At 44.4% G+C, this 12799-nt stretch overlaps 1 protein-coding gene across 1 annotated transcript in view; it reads left to right on the top strand.

Moving 5' to 3' along the window:
• DDX41 (DEAD-box helicase 41) overlaps positions 1-11851 on the top strand; it is a 41329-nt gene extending 29478 nt beyond the window's left edge. The window contains exons 12-17 of the mRNA XM_073568364.1: positions 1523-1594; positions 2483-2579; positions 10390-10539; positions 10838-10909; positions 11001-11108; positions 11460-11851. Of these exons, the coding sequence (XP_073424465.1) occupies positions 1523-1594; positions 2483-2579; positions 10390-10539; positions 10838-10909; positions 11001-11108; positions 11460-11596 (636 nt within the window). The 3' untranslated portion in view covers positions 11597-11851. The remainder of the gene's footprint in view (positions 1-1522; positions 1595-2482; positions 2580-10389; positions 10540-10837; positions 10910-11000; positions 11109-11459) is intronic.
• The last annotated feature ends 948 nt before the right edge of the window (positions 11852-12799 follow it).

Here is a 12799-nt window from a genome sequence, read left to right as displayed (position 1 = left end):
CTCTGGAAAACGCACCTGATGGTCCCACTTTCTGATGGGCGTAATTCCACAAATGTACTCTACACTTCGACATATCTGTTCATTGGATGCTATTCCTGGTGACTACCTTGTGAAGCTGCTTGAGAGAATGCTGTGGGGATATAAAGTTATCATCAGAATAAAAGGAGGGTACTTTGAGGATGGTTTAACACATACTCTGGTTTGTTTCATTAGCATTTCTTTACTCTGATTCCCAATATGTTCCTTTTGTGGTTTTAGTTTTACAGCCTTAAATCTGAATCTAAAATATGCACATTCTCATAAAACCTAGAAAACCATTGCAGGAACAGGTGTGTCCAAACTTTTGAGTGGTACGCTTATATATTCACTGAAACAGATATGTTTGTTGGGTGAGTTGTGATTGATTGCAAGAAAGACAGCACTTTTAGACAGGTTTGTGTCTTGCCCATTTAGAATCTTCATAGGGACAAGGGAGGCACAATTGGGTGGTAAGGGGTCTGATCGCTGCACAGAGGGTTTGATGCTCTTGCTCACATGGAATTGGAGACTGACTTTTTGTCTACATGTGATTGCAAGTACTGGACTGGTTGTCAGACTGGAGATCACATGACACGTTCGATCACATTAAAATTTTTCTAAACGGTATAGATGAGATTTGCCAACGGTACCATATTATACTGTGCGTTTTCTGAAACCTGCACAGAAAATCCACACGTACCGTATGCCATGAAGGTATCTACGTTGTCTAGCTTTGCAGTAGGTGGTGGGGATCATCTTCCATCAGTCATCATTCATCATTATCGGGTTGCTGGTCTTTCTAGTCTTCCGACCGTGGTGTCCTTCTCCAATGATTGCTTTAACTGAGTGGGATGCAAAATCAACATCCGACACAGTACTTAGTGTGGTGTTTTAAAGGGTATCTTTTGATGTGAAATTCTACTTAATGTTCCCTTTATTATTCTTTTTTTACCCATACTTCAACATTTAATAGCAGAATCAAATATGTTATTATGTTACAAGGTTGTCTAGTATTAGATAGAAGCGGTCTGTTTTTTTTAAACCAATTTTGTGAGACTGCGTATGATTTCACATGGCGGTATTCAGAAGTTACAGAAGTGTAACAACTTGTTTGTTTTCCTATCATATGCTGTAAATATTGTTTAGGGATAGGATAACTCCGTATTAGAACTTATTCACACCATATACCATAATCATGAGCATATAGAGGCCAGCTTTTACATTCCTCGTTATTCCCTGCTGTCGGGCCGTTAATTGCAGATGTAAAACAGACCGTGAAATATGGCTGCTGTACATCTGTGTAAATGGGCCTTAAGGTGCCACAGCTTGTTACCTATTACAGAACCACAAGGAATCGTCGTGTCTCTGCGCTTTTTCAAATAGAGCTGCTATGTGTACAAGGCTTAAGTTGTTGCTTGTCTGTTTATTCTAGTAATGTTCTTTAAAAAAATGTCGTGTCATTGAAAATCTTTGTCACTGATGTTCTGGTTTGGCCCCATTTCAGGAAGTTGAATATGTCAAGGAGGAGGCCAAGATGGTTTATTTACTGGAGTGTCTGCAGAAGACTCCACCTCCTGTGAGTTACTCTTAAGATTTTCTAAAGGACAAGTTGATATGTTGTCTGATGTCTATAATCGTTACTTAGTCCTGCACCTTTCCTTTTGTCTCTTGAGCCTTTCCTTAGTGAGTACATAGTTCTCCAGTTTGAAATAATGACAGTTATTCCTACCTATGACGCCATTCCAGCGATGTCTGTACTGACTCTCCTAGGGCTTGAGTGACAATATGTCACTCGATCCCTGCAGCCAAAGGTGTTTCACTGTCTCCTCTTTCCAATGTAGTTGATATTTGGAGGAAGTCAATGCTGTGGCTGCTTTCACTTCGTCTGGATGTGTAATTTGTAGAAAGGAGGAGACTGTGAAGCGGCTGCTAACTGGTCTCAGCGATCAGGTGACATAATGTCACGTGAGCCCCATGAGAGCAAGTGCGGACACTGCTGGAACGGTGCCGACACCAGAGGTGAGTATAGGTTTCGGAACATAGTGATAGGGCATTGCCCGAGTAGTGGTCAACTTCTTTAAGTGCAACAGCAATGTAATTAGGTTACTGGTGGGCAGCAGCCTCTGTCCTTGTTTAGAAGTTGGTCTGGGTAAGGGGGGCAAGCTTTTGCACCAGGCACCATGAGCCTAGCTGCACCCCTGATCAGAAGTAATGAACGTTTGTTTGTTTTTTTCCATTTGTTAAACCACACTAGAAGTCAATAAGGTATTTAGCGTGACCAATTTGACAATCAACTATGGTCTTTAGAGATGGTATGCCTTATTTTGTGCATCTTTTAACAAATGCAGATTCTCAAACGTTATCAACGGCTATAATATTGGTATAGCACGGATTGGTATGGCCATAGATTGCTTTTCTAACCTTTCTTGGTCATGTCATTTGTCATTTGTACATCTTGTTCCAGGTGCTGATCTTTGCAGAAAAGAAAGCTGATGTAGATGCTATCCATGAGTATCTTCTATTGAAGGGAGTGGAGGCAGTAGCCATACATGGAGGCAAAGGTTTGTGAAATCTTTTGCTTTGCCTTATTTAAAATGAGTTGTTTAGGATTGGAAAAACGTGGCTGCATTTTTCCGAAAACAGAACATCAGTCCAATAGTCGTATTGCAGCTCAATGGCGCCAATCTGCAATACCAGATGAATGCACATGGATTAGTGTGGTACTGTTTCTGGATGAATGCAGCCATATTTTTTTATGTTTTTCCCGCCTTATACATAGATTTGCGTATGTATAATTTTGATTACACTGTGGGAAATAATCTTGATTAAATTGCCCATAAGTATAAGCACATGGGCCTCAAATAGAGGAATGCATTAACTTTTTTGGCTATTAGCTAGGCATATGGCTTGGGTCTCTCCTTTCCTCTAATTAAAAGAAGCATATAGCATAGAATCATAAAATGTTTGTTAGAGATGACCTCCATAGTCATCGTGTCCAACCCCCTTCTTAATGCAGGATTAACTAAACCATCTCAGACAGATGTCTGTCCAGCCTGTTTGAAGACTTCATTGAAGGAGAGCGCACCACCTCTCATGGCAGCTTTTTCCACTCATTGGATCACCTTCAATGTCAAATTTTTTTTTTCTAATATCTAATCTGTATCTCCTTCCTTTCAGTTTCATTCCATTGCTTCATGTTTCCATGTGCAAATGAGAATAAAGATGATCCCTCGACACTGACATTTCTTCAGCTATTAAGCCTCATCTTTGCCTTTTTTGCAAGCTAAACATTGCCAGATCCTTTAATCGTTCCGTGTAGAACATACTTTGCAGTTGGCTCACTATCCTAGTCGCTCTTCTCTGAAATTGCTCCAGTTTTTCAATATTTTTTTTTAATGTGGTGCCAAGAACTAGACACAGTATTCCAGATGAGACCTGACCAAGGAGTAGTAGAGGGGGGATAATTGCTTCACATGCTCTAGACTCTATGCTTCTCTTAATTCATCCCAGCATTGTTTGCTTTTTTTTTTTTCTGTTATGTTACACTGTTGACTTGTGCAGTCTGTGATTTATTAGTATACCCAAGGCTTTTTCACATGTGCTGTTGTTTAGTTCTTTTCCTCCCCTTCTATAGATGTAATTTCCGTTTTTCTTGCGCAGATGTAGAATCTTGCATTTCTCTTTCCTCCATGACGGCACGACGGAGAGAGGGATCCGCCCTCAGGGACAGGAAACCTACAGATGAAAAAGGCGGTACCTCTCTCCCACATCAGTTGGTTTCCTCTCCCTGACAGGGAACCTACAGCACGTTACCTGCAGATTGACGCGGGATGCCGGTACCGAACCAGTGCGGTAACAGGCAGTGGGGCTCCCTGCCTCGGCTGGGTCGGGGCCATGTGCTGGCTTCCCCCGAAGCACCACCACCGGGGTCGGCGGGCCTTGTGGGTGAGTGGGGAGAGGCAGTGAAGATGGAAAAAGTCTGCCGATCCTAAAGAAGAAAAAAAAAAAAAAAAAAAAAAAAAAGGGGGTGCTGCCTCCTCCAAGAATAGTGGCGGAGGTCACTAATGGAGAGCCTCCTGCCGGGCCTCGGAGCGGCCAGTGGAGGGTGGTGGTGGCCACCGGGAGCTGCGGCATACAGGGCCTCTGCAGACGCCGGGCCTCGGAGCGGCCAGTGGAGGGTGGCGGCGGCCACCGGGAGCTGTGGTATACAGGGCCTCTGCAGCAGGACGCCGGCATTGGGTGCGCGCGCAGCTCCCTTAAGAAAGGGAGGCGCAGTGCACTGCTGAGAAATTCGCAGTACGCATGCGTGGGCGGCCACTTCCGGCGGGGGCGCAGAGCACCACTGGGAAGGGGAAGCACGCGGTGCCGCGCTCCAAAGAAGAAAAAAAAAAAAAGGGCCCATATGTAAAACCCCACTAAAGGGGAGAGGAGCGATCACCATGAGTGAAAAGCCACAGAAAGAGGAGACGCGGCGGCGGTCCCCGAAGCAGCGGCAAACGCAAGAGCAGCGCCAGCATTCACAGCGCCAGCACAACTCTTTCCAGCAGCGCAGCGGTCATGCAGGATCGCAGTGCAGCCAAAGCCTCCACCATGGCGGCACAGCCAGAAGTGGACTCGGCAATGGAAATAATCCCTACGCCCGAGACGGTATCTCTCATTCCACAAGGAAGGTGAGTGATCTCCGTGAAAGCCCGCTCGCTAATGTGCGATTATTAATTTCATTCAGGGGCGTAAATGCACAGCCAAATCCAAACACACGGTATGTGTTATATGCATGGAGGAGCTACCCCCTACGTGGGAGAAAAAGCTCTGTGCGGCGTGCATAGAACAGACAATCCAGGAGGAATCCCCGAGGTTTGCTTCAGACCTCAAAACACTGATAAGGACCCAGGTCGCAGACGCCCTTAAGGGCGTTAGAACCTCAAAGAAAAACGTAGATCCAGGCATAAGTCTCCAGAGTCCAGTGTTAGTGAGTCAGGAAGTGAACTATCTGACTCAATTCATCATCCTCCCAGTCCTCTTAATCATCCTCAGAAGGGGGACGCAGCTGCTTTCCTATTGAAGAAACTGATGCCCTGGTAAAAGCCGTGAGGACAACTAGGGGGCTGATAGATGAACGCCCTAAGAAAATGGCCCAAGACTTAATGTTCAGTGGGCTAGAACAAAAAAAACGGAGGGCTTTTCCGGTCAATGAGAAACTCCACTCCCTAATTAAACGAGAATGGAAAAAGCCAGACAAGAAAGTCCTCCTAACACCCAAGAGAAAATACCCCTTTGATGACCCGGCCTGCTCCCTGTGGAGTAAAGCACCTAAATTAGACGTAGCTGTGGCAAAAGCTTCTAAAAAATTTGCCCTGCCCTTCAAAGACATGGGCACCCTGAAGGACCCAATGGATAAAAAAGCAGAAACTTTTTAAAAAAATCCTTGGGAGGCTGCAGGAGGTGGACTAAATCCAGCCATAGCAGCCACGTGCACGGCACGTGCCCTAATGGTCTGGCTGGATCACTTAGATTCCCAAATAAAGGAAAAAGTCCCAAGAGAAACAATGCAAAGATCAGTTTCTGTAATGAAGGGAGAAGCAGCTTTCCTGGCGGATGTGTCAGTAGACTCGACTAGGTTGGCAGCCAGATCAGCCTCCTTCTCAAATGCTGCGAGACGCGCCTTATGGCTGAAATGCTGGCCGGGAGACTTGCAGACTTAAACCAAATTGTGTGCAATCCCGTGTGGGGGGGAATTTTTATTTGGGCCAACGCTAGACGACATCTTGGACAAGGCAGGTGACAAGAAAAAATCCTTTCCCGGGTTCTCTAGTCAGTCATACAAACGGCCTTTTCGGAACAGAAGATTTATGCGATGAAGACCCTCAAAAGGGAGCAAAGAAGGATGGGAGGATAAAAGAAATAAAAACAAAGGGTTTATGTTTAATAAACCCCCCCGACAACAAAAAGCCCACAATGAAGGTGCTCCCCTGGTCGGGGGGAAGATTGTCCTACTTTCTCCAGGCCTGGGAAAAAATATCCGAGTTCGTGGATACTGAGCATAATAAAGGAAGGTCTGAGGCTAAAATTCAATACCTTCCCAAACAATTCTTTTGTGATAACGCCCCAAAAGACATCACACGGAGCAGCTGGCTCTGCAACAAGAAATCGCGAATCTAAGGGAGAAGGACGTATTACAAGAAGTCCCCTACCAGGACAGAGGCAAAGGCTTCTACTCCCCTCTCTTCCTTCGCAGAAAGCCAGACGGAACGTACAGGGCGATCATAAATCTAAAAACACTGAACAAGTTCCTGGAAGTTCAGCATTTCAAAATGGAGACCATAAAATCTTGTGTAAAAATGCTTCCCCCATCGTGCTTCATGGCTGTATTAGACTTGAGAGACGCATATTACCATGTACCTATTCACAGAGACCACAAGAAATGCCTCAGGGTGGCGGTGACGATCCACGGGGAGATAAAACATTATCAGTTCAGAGCTCTACCCTTCGGGCTAGCTATTGCTCCAAGAGTATTTACAAAGATAATGTCAGAAGTAATGGCCCACATAAGAGAGCAAAACATCCTGATAGTCCCATACCTGGACGATCTCTTAGTAGTAGCCGTCACCTTTCACCACTGCAGACAACAATTGGACAGGGTCATGAGATCTCTACTGAGTCTAGGATGGATGCTGAATTTGCTCAAATCCAGACTTGTACCAAGTCAGGTACAGGAGTACTCGGAGATAATACTGGACTCAACCGAACAGAAATCTTATCTTCCGCAGACGAAGATTCAAAAGACACTAATGGTGTCACAAATGATAGCTTCCCCAGTCACTACCATGAGAAAAGCAATGTCTCTATTGGGGTCAATGACAGCCTGCATGCCAGCAGTACAGTGGGCACAAAGCCATACTTGAGACTTACAGTGGGAAATATTAGACGCAGATGTTTCCCTACACGGGAATTTAGACAGGCAATTAGACATCTCACCAAACACAATACACTCCTTAACATGGTGGACAGAGCCAGCCAATCTAACCAAGGGGGTTCCATGGGCGTTACCAGCGACAAAGATCCTAACTATGGACGCAAGTCCCTGGGGGTGGGGTGCACATCTAGGCAGCCAGGTGGCGCAAGGGCCCTGGACTCAGGGAAGAGAGTCAGCTTCCTCAAACATGAAGGAGTTGCTGGCAGTAAAGCTAGCTCTTGTTCATTTTCTGGATTCACTTCGCTCACAACACACAAGGGTCTTCTCAGACAACCGGGTAATGGTAGCATATCTAAACCACCAGGGGGGCACCAGATCTCGAGCGCTGATGGAGGTAACAAAATCCATCTTTCACCTAGCAGAACACAATCTAGAATCCCTGACAGCCCTCCACATAAAAGGTTTGGAAAACCGAACAGCAGACTTCTTAAGCAGAACACGTCTAAAACGGGGGAGTGGGAACTAAGTCAGTTAGTCTTCGACCGGATTGTGAAACTCTGGGGCCGGCCAGAAATAGACTTATTTGCGAACAGTCAGAACCGGAAATTGGAAACCTTCTGCTCGGTCGATCCCCCGGGGGGCCCAGTAGCTCTAGACGCCTTCATGATACCCTGGGATTATCATCTGGCTTACGCTTTCCCACCAATATCTCTCATCCCCTCAGTACTGAGGAATATACGGGGGGACAAAGCGACGGTAGTGGTAATAGCGCCCATCTGGCCCCAGAGAATATGGTTCCCCTGGCTGAGAAGAATGTCCGTTACAGACCCCTGGGTTCTACCAGAAACTCTAGACCTTCTATCCCAGGGACCAGTGTATCACCCCCATATAAAAAACTTACACATGACAGCTTGGCTTTTGAGGGAACTCCTAAGCAATAGGGGCTTCTCGTCAAACTTGGTAACCACACTACTACAAAGTAGAAAGCCAGTAACCACTAAGGCATACGGGAAAGTATAGAAAAAATTCATGTCAGTATCAGGTTCTGACCCAACGGGAGAAATCCCAATAAACAACATTCTGGAATTCCTACAGAGGGGGCTGGAAAAGGGGTTAGCTACCAGCACCTTGAAAGTACAGGTGGCGGCCTTAGGAGCTTTGTATAACCATGATTTAGCCAGAAATCGGTTGGTTAGAAGATTCATGAGAGCCTCAAGTAGATCCAGGCCGATCCCTCTACGCAGCCCCCCCCCCGGATCTAAACCTAGTGTTAAACGCACTGACCAACTCTCCCTTCGAACCCCTAGAGGAAGCTCCCCTAAAAATATTGTCCCTTAAGACCTCCCTCCTCGTAGCCTTAACTTCTGCCCGTTGTATTAGTGATATGCAAGCTTTATCTGCCCACTCACCATTCACTCAAGTACTGGATGATAGGCCGGGTCGGTTTTGAGAATTACCCTATCTCCCCAAGGTTCCATCACAGTTTCTTAGGACCTAGGAGCTCTCCTTACCCTCCTTCTGTCCCAATCCCAAGAACAAAAGAAAAGAGGTACTGCAGATGTAAAGAGGTGCCTGGTCTAATACTTGTTAACCACAAGGGAGTTTAGGAAGGATAGGGCTCTGTCTGTTTTCAGGGTCCATGGAAGGGTCAAAAAGGCCACACTGGCGAGATGGATAAGAGAGGCCATCACCCTATCCTACTCCTCTTGCGGGGCGGCCATCCCAGAGGACGTAAGGGCCCATTCAACCAGGTCAGTGGCGTCATCCTGGGCGGAGAAAGCCGGCGCTTCAATAGACCAGATATGTAGAGCTGCCAATTAGTCTTCCCCCTCTACATTTTTCAAACATTACCGTCTAGACTTGACCTCCTCTTCAGATCTCACCTTTGGGAAAAGGGTCCTGGAGGCGGTGGTCCCTTCCTAGATGTACAATCTTTGTAATTCTCTCCGTGGTGCCGTCATAGGGGAAAGAGAAAATCGTAGTTACTTACCGATAACGTTATTTCTCTGATCCCATGACGGCACCCGTACATCCCCTCCCTTTCACACACAGGTGTGCACATTAGAGTGAGTTAATTAGCTTTAGTACTTAGCCACGCGGTGCCTCTATTAAGCTTAATTTGGTTAATTTTGGATTTTTTTCATCTGTGTGTTTCCTGTCCCTGAGGGCGGATCCCTCTCTCTGTGGTGCCATCATGGGATCAGAGAAATACCATTGTCGGTAAGTAACTACGATTTTCTCCCTGTTAAATGCCATTCTATGAATTGCTGCCCATTGCTCAAATTTATCTAGATCCTTCCAAATCCATTCTGTCTTCTCTAGTATTGGCTATCCCTCCTAGCCTTGCATCGTCTGCAAATTTGATCAGTTTACCTTCAGTCCTTATCTAGATCACTCATAAAAATGTTGAACAACACTGGTGCCGGACAGAGCCTTGTGGTACCCCACTTGAAACACTCTTTCAATTTTGATGTGCAACCATTTATTACCACTCTTTGAGTACAATCACTGAGACAGATATGAATCCACCTAATCATAGCCTAGTTAATCCCATACTTGATCATTTTTTCAATGAGGAAAGTATGACATACTTTTTCAAATGCTTTGCCGAAGTTGAGATATACTGTATCTGCCGCATTTCCCTGATCCACCCAGTCAGTGATTCCATTACAGAAGGAAATTAGATTAGTCTGGCATGACTTATTTGCTCAAAACCCATGCTGGCTCCTGATAGTCTTCCCAGAATCTACACATCATGTTTTATTTTCTGAACTCTCCAGATTATAAAGAAAGATACAAAAAGCTGTGGTTATAACTGAATCCTAACTTGTGTTGTCAATCTCTTCTCCATATCTACAAAAGTAGAGGTAGTTATCCATTCAAAAACATTGATTTTTTTTCTCCTGCTACACCCAATGAGAAAATCCAGCTGATGTGTTATGGAGTAATATTTCATTAGACTCTCATTTACTTGGAAAAAGATACATTAAAAGCTTACTACATTAGTTCACCAATGACCTGCTTCCAAGAAGATGTGATGACCGGCAGGTATCAGTGGTGCAGTTGTTTTAATGTATATACAGGGCTACTTGCATGGGCATCACATGTGACTGTCCAATGTTGTACGCTACCACAAACTGCAGGAATACCCCCTAAACAAATGGGGAAAGGCTGTGGAGTCGAGACAAATTCTCCAATGTCGAGACAAATTCTCCAATGTCGAGACAAATTCTCCAATGTCGAGACAAATTCTCCAATGTCGAGACAAATTCTCCAATGTCAAGGACCATATGTAGACCCTGGTCTCTGAGAGCCCTAAAGTGGGTTATTTCTGCATGCTTTACCAAAATGCGACCCTGGAGCTGTCTCTGGCAGGAGGACACCTTACCTGTAGGAGTGTTAAAGCAGCGTGCTGTCAAAAGGAAGTGGAGAATCAACTGTGTTTTATTATTTTTCAGACCAGGAAGAGCGAACCAAAGCTATTGAGGCTTTCAGGGAAGAAAAAAAAGATGTCTTGGTCGCTACAGATGTTGCTTCTAAAGGTTTAGACTTTCCAGCTATCCAACATGTTGTCAACTATGATATGCCTGAAGAAATTGAGAACTATGGTGAGTTTTGAATACCTAGTGATGACTGATTATTGGGATGTAAGGAAATCACTGTCTTCCCTGAGAGCAGGCACTTCAAGGAGCATTATTGTTTTCCTGCAGACTACATTTTATGGTATATGAATAGCACCACTCATATCTCGCACATAATTCAGGTGACTTCTCAAGTCTTCCATCCTGATGGATACAGAGAGTCATGCTTTGTTATGCGCATGGGGTTTTCTATGGTCTGTCCCTGTGATACTGATCCTCCACTGATATGTGGCAGCTTCAGCTAACTACATCTCTTCATATTTAGTTCACAGAATAGGACGTACAGGACGATCTGGTAACACAGGAATCGCTACCACTTTCATTAACAAGGCATGTGGTAAGTGTTCATGCAGAGATGATATAGTATGTGGGCATTAGTGTATGGCCATGCTGCCTGATTTCTGTAATTAACCTTCCCTTTCCCACAGATGAGTCTGTACTAATGGACTTGAAAGCTCTACTTATGGAGGCAAAGCAGCGAGTTCCCCCTGTGCTGCAGGTAGTCAGCCCAGTCGAGACCATGCTGGACATTGGAGGTGAGTAATACAAAGCCTCTCCCTGTCATTTTATGGGTTAGCTGTGTCTACTCGTAGCTCATTGTTTAGGGATTTTCACACAAATGAGAGGAACTGAATTTTAGAGATTAAGGTTTGTAACTGATTCATCTTAATGAATGCCCTTAGGATAGGAACCCATTATGATAAAGGGTGGTGCCTTAAAAGATGTGAATATGGTATGTTGGAGCACTGTGCCTACTCCAGGAAGTACAGGAAAAAGTGTTTAGATTTTTCAGGACCGTCTTGTAAATACAAGGACTAGTTTCACAGTTAGGACAGTGAGGTGCTCTATAAGCTGTGCTGTGGTAATTGCGCCTTCTCTTTTCCTAGGTGAACAAGGCTGTGCTTTTTGTGGAGGTTTGGGTCATCGTATTACGGACTGTCCTAAATTGGAGGCTATGCAGACCAAACAAGTCAGCACCATTGGAAGGAAGGACTACTTGGCCACCAGTTCCATGGACTTCTAAGGGAAGAACTTTACATGTGGAACTTGGTTGGATTGAAAACCTTGACTGTAGTATGTTAACTCTTTGCCTCTACTCTACAGGGGCAAAATTTCAGGTTTCTGTGAAACATTTTCTGTTAAAATATGAGGAGTAAAAAATATATCTCCCCAAAAACCGGCATGTCTGTAGATAATTTTGTTTGATATCTTTTTAGCTGCTATGTTAATCCATCATTGTCTTGTCTACTGTTTATACTAAAGAAAAGTGTGAAATTTCTGCTGATTTTTATGTACATTATTTTTCTGTATAATTTACAGCACCAGTACATCATTTGTGTTATTTCAGTGCTGGAGTAGTGCTACTAATCTAAGTTCCCTGACCCTAGTGTATTTTTGCCAGCCGCTGTCTTCTGTTCTTCTTTGCTCCATTCCGGTCCCACACTGCAATCTTGTGGCCACAGCTCCTGACTTTTGAAAGTCCGAGGTAATGGTTACAAGCGCTCAGTGTAAGTCTATGGCTCTCATAGACTTGTATTGAGAAGTGACTTCCAAATCACTCCAGCAGGTCACAAACTGTTGGAAAACGATGGGTACGGCACTGACAAAAGATGAAGACAGCGACTGGTAAGTATAAGACTAAATGCAGGGAACTTAGGTGAGTGGCACCACTCCAACACTGCAATAAAAACACAGTATAATGGTTCTTTAAACTAATGCTTTATCCCATCTCAGTACATTACCACCTAGGATATGTGATAATCTTCTGATTGCAGGTGTTCTGACCGTTTGGGCACTAATGTGACAGAAAGGAGAGGTGGGTGAGCATACGCATCTCTTTGCTGGTTATCAGACTGCAAGCCATAGCCAAGCACTGCATTCAGCAGACCAACAAACAATAAGTGGCCAAGGTTCCATTCTGACTTGTCCTTTTAGAGGCCTGTAATTTGGGACAGTCTTTTTAAGTTTGTTAGAATCATTGTGTATTTCACAATATTGGTATAAAACATTCTAGCCAAACTTTTTGTTATTCTGTGTGAGCAAATGTACACCTTTTTCATATATTTCAGTTTGTGCATTATCTCTTTAAATATGTAAATGGTATTTGTGGTGCAATAGGCATGATCAAACTACCACAGTGGAATCATAACATGACTTAATGAGATTCTTTTACCAGCATAGACACAGATTTTTTTTTTTACTGCAAGAATGAGTCCATGGAGCATTC

Source organism: Dendrobates tinctorius, unplaced genomic scaffold (genome assembly GCF_039654945.1).
Source record: "Dendrobates tinctorius isolate UK_male_01 unplaced genomic scaffold, ASM3965494v1 ptg000001l, whole genome shotgun sequence".
Classification (NCBI taxonomy): domain Eukaryota; kingdom Metazoa; phylum Chordata; class Amphibia; order Anura; family Dendrobatidae; genus Dendrobates; species Dendrobates tinctorius.
Note: the sequence above shows the minus strand (reverse complement) of the source record. Positions and strands in the feature narration are given on the sequence as shown.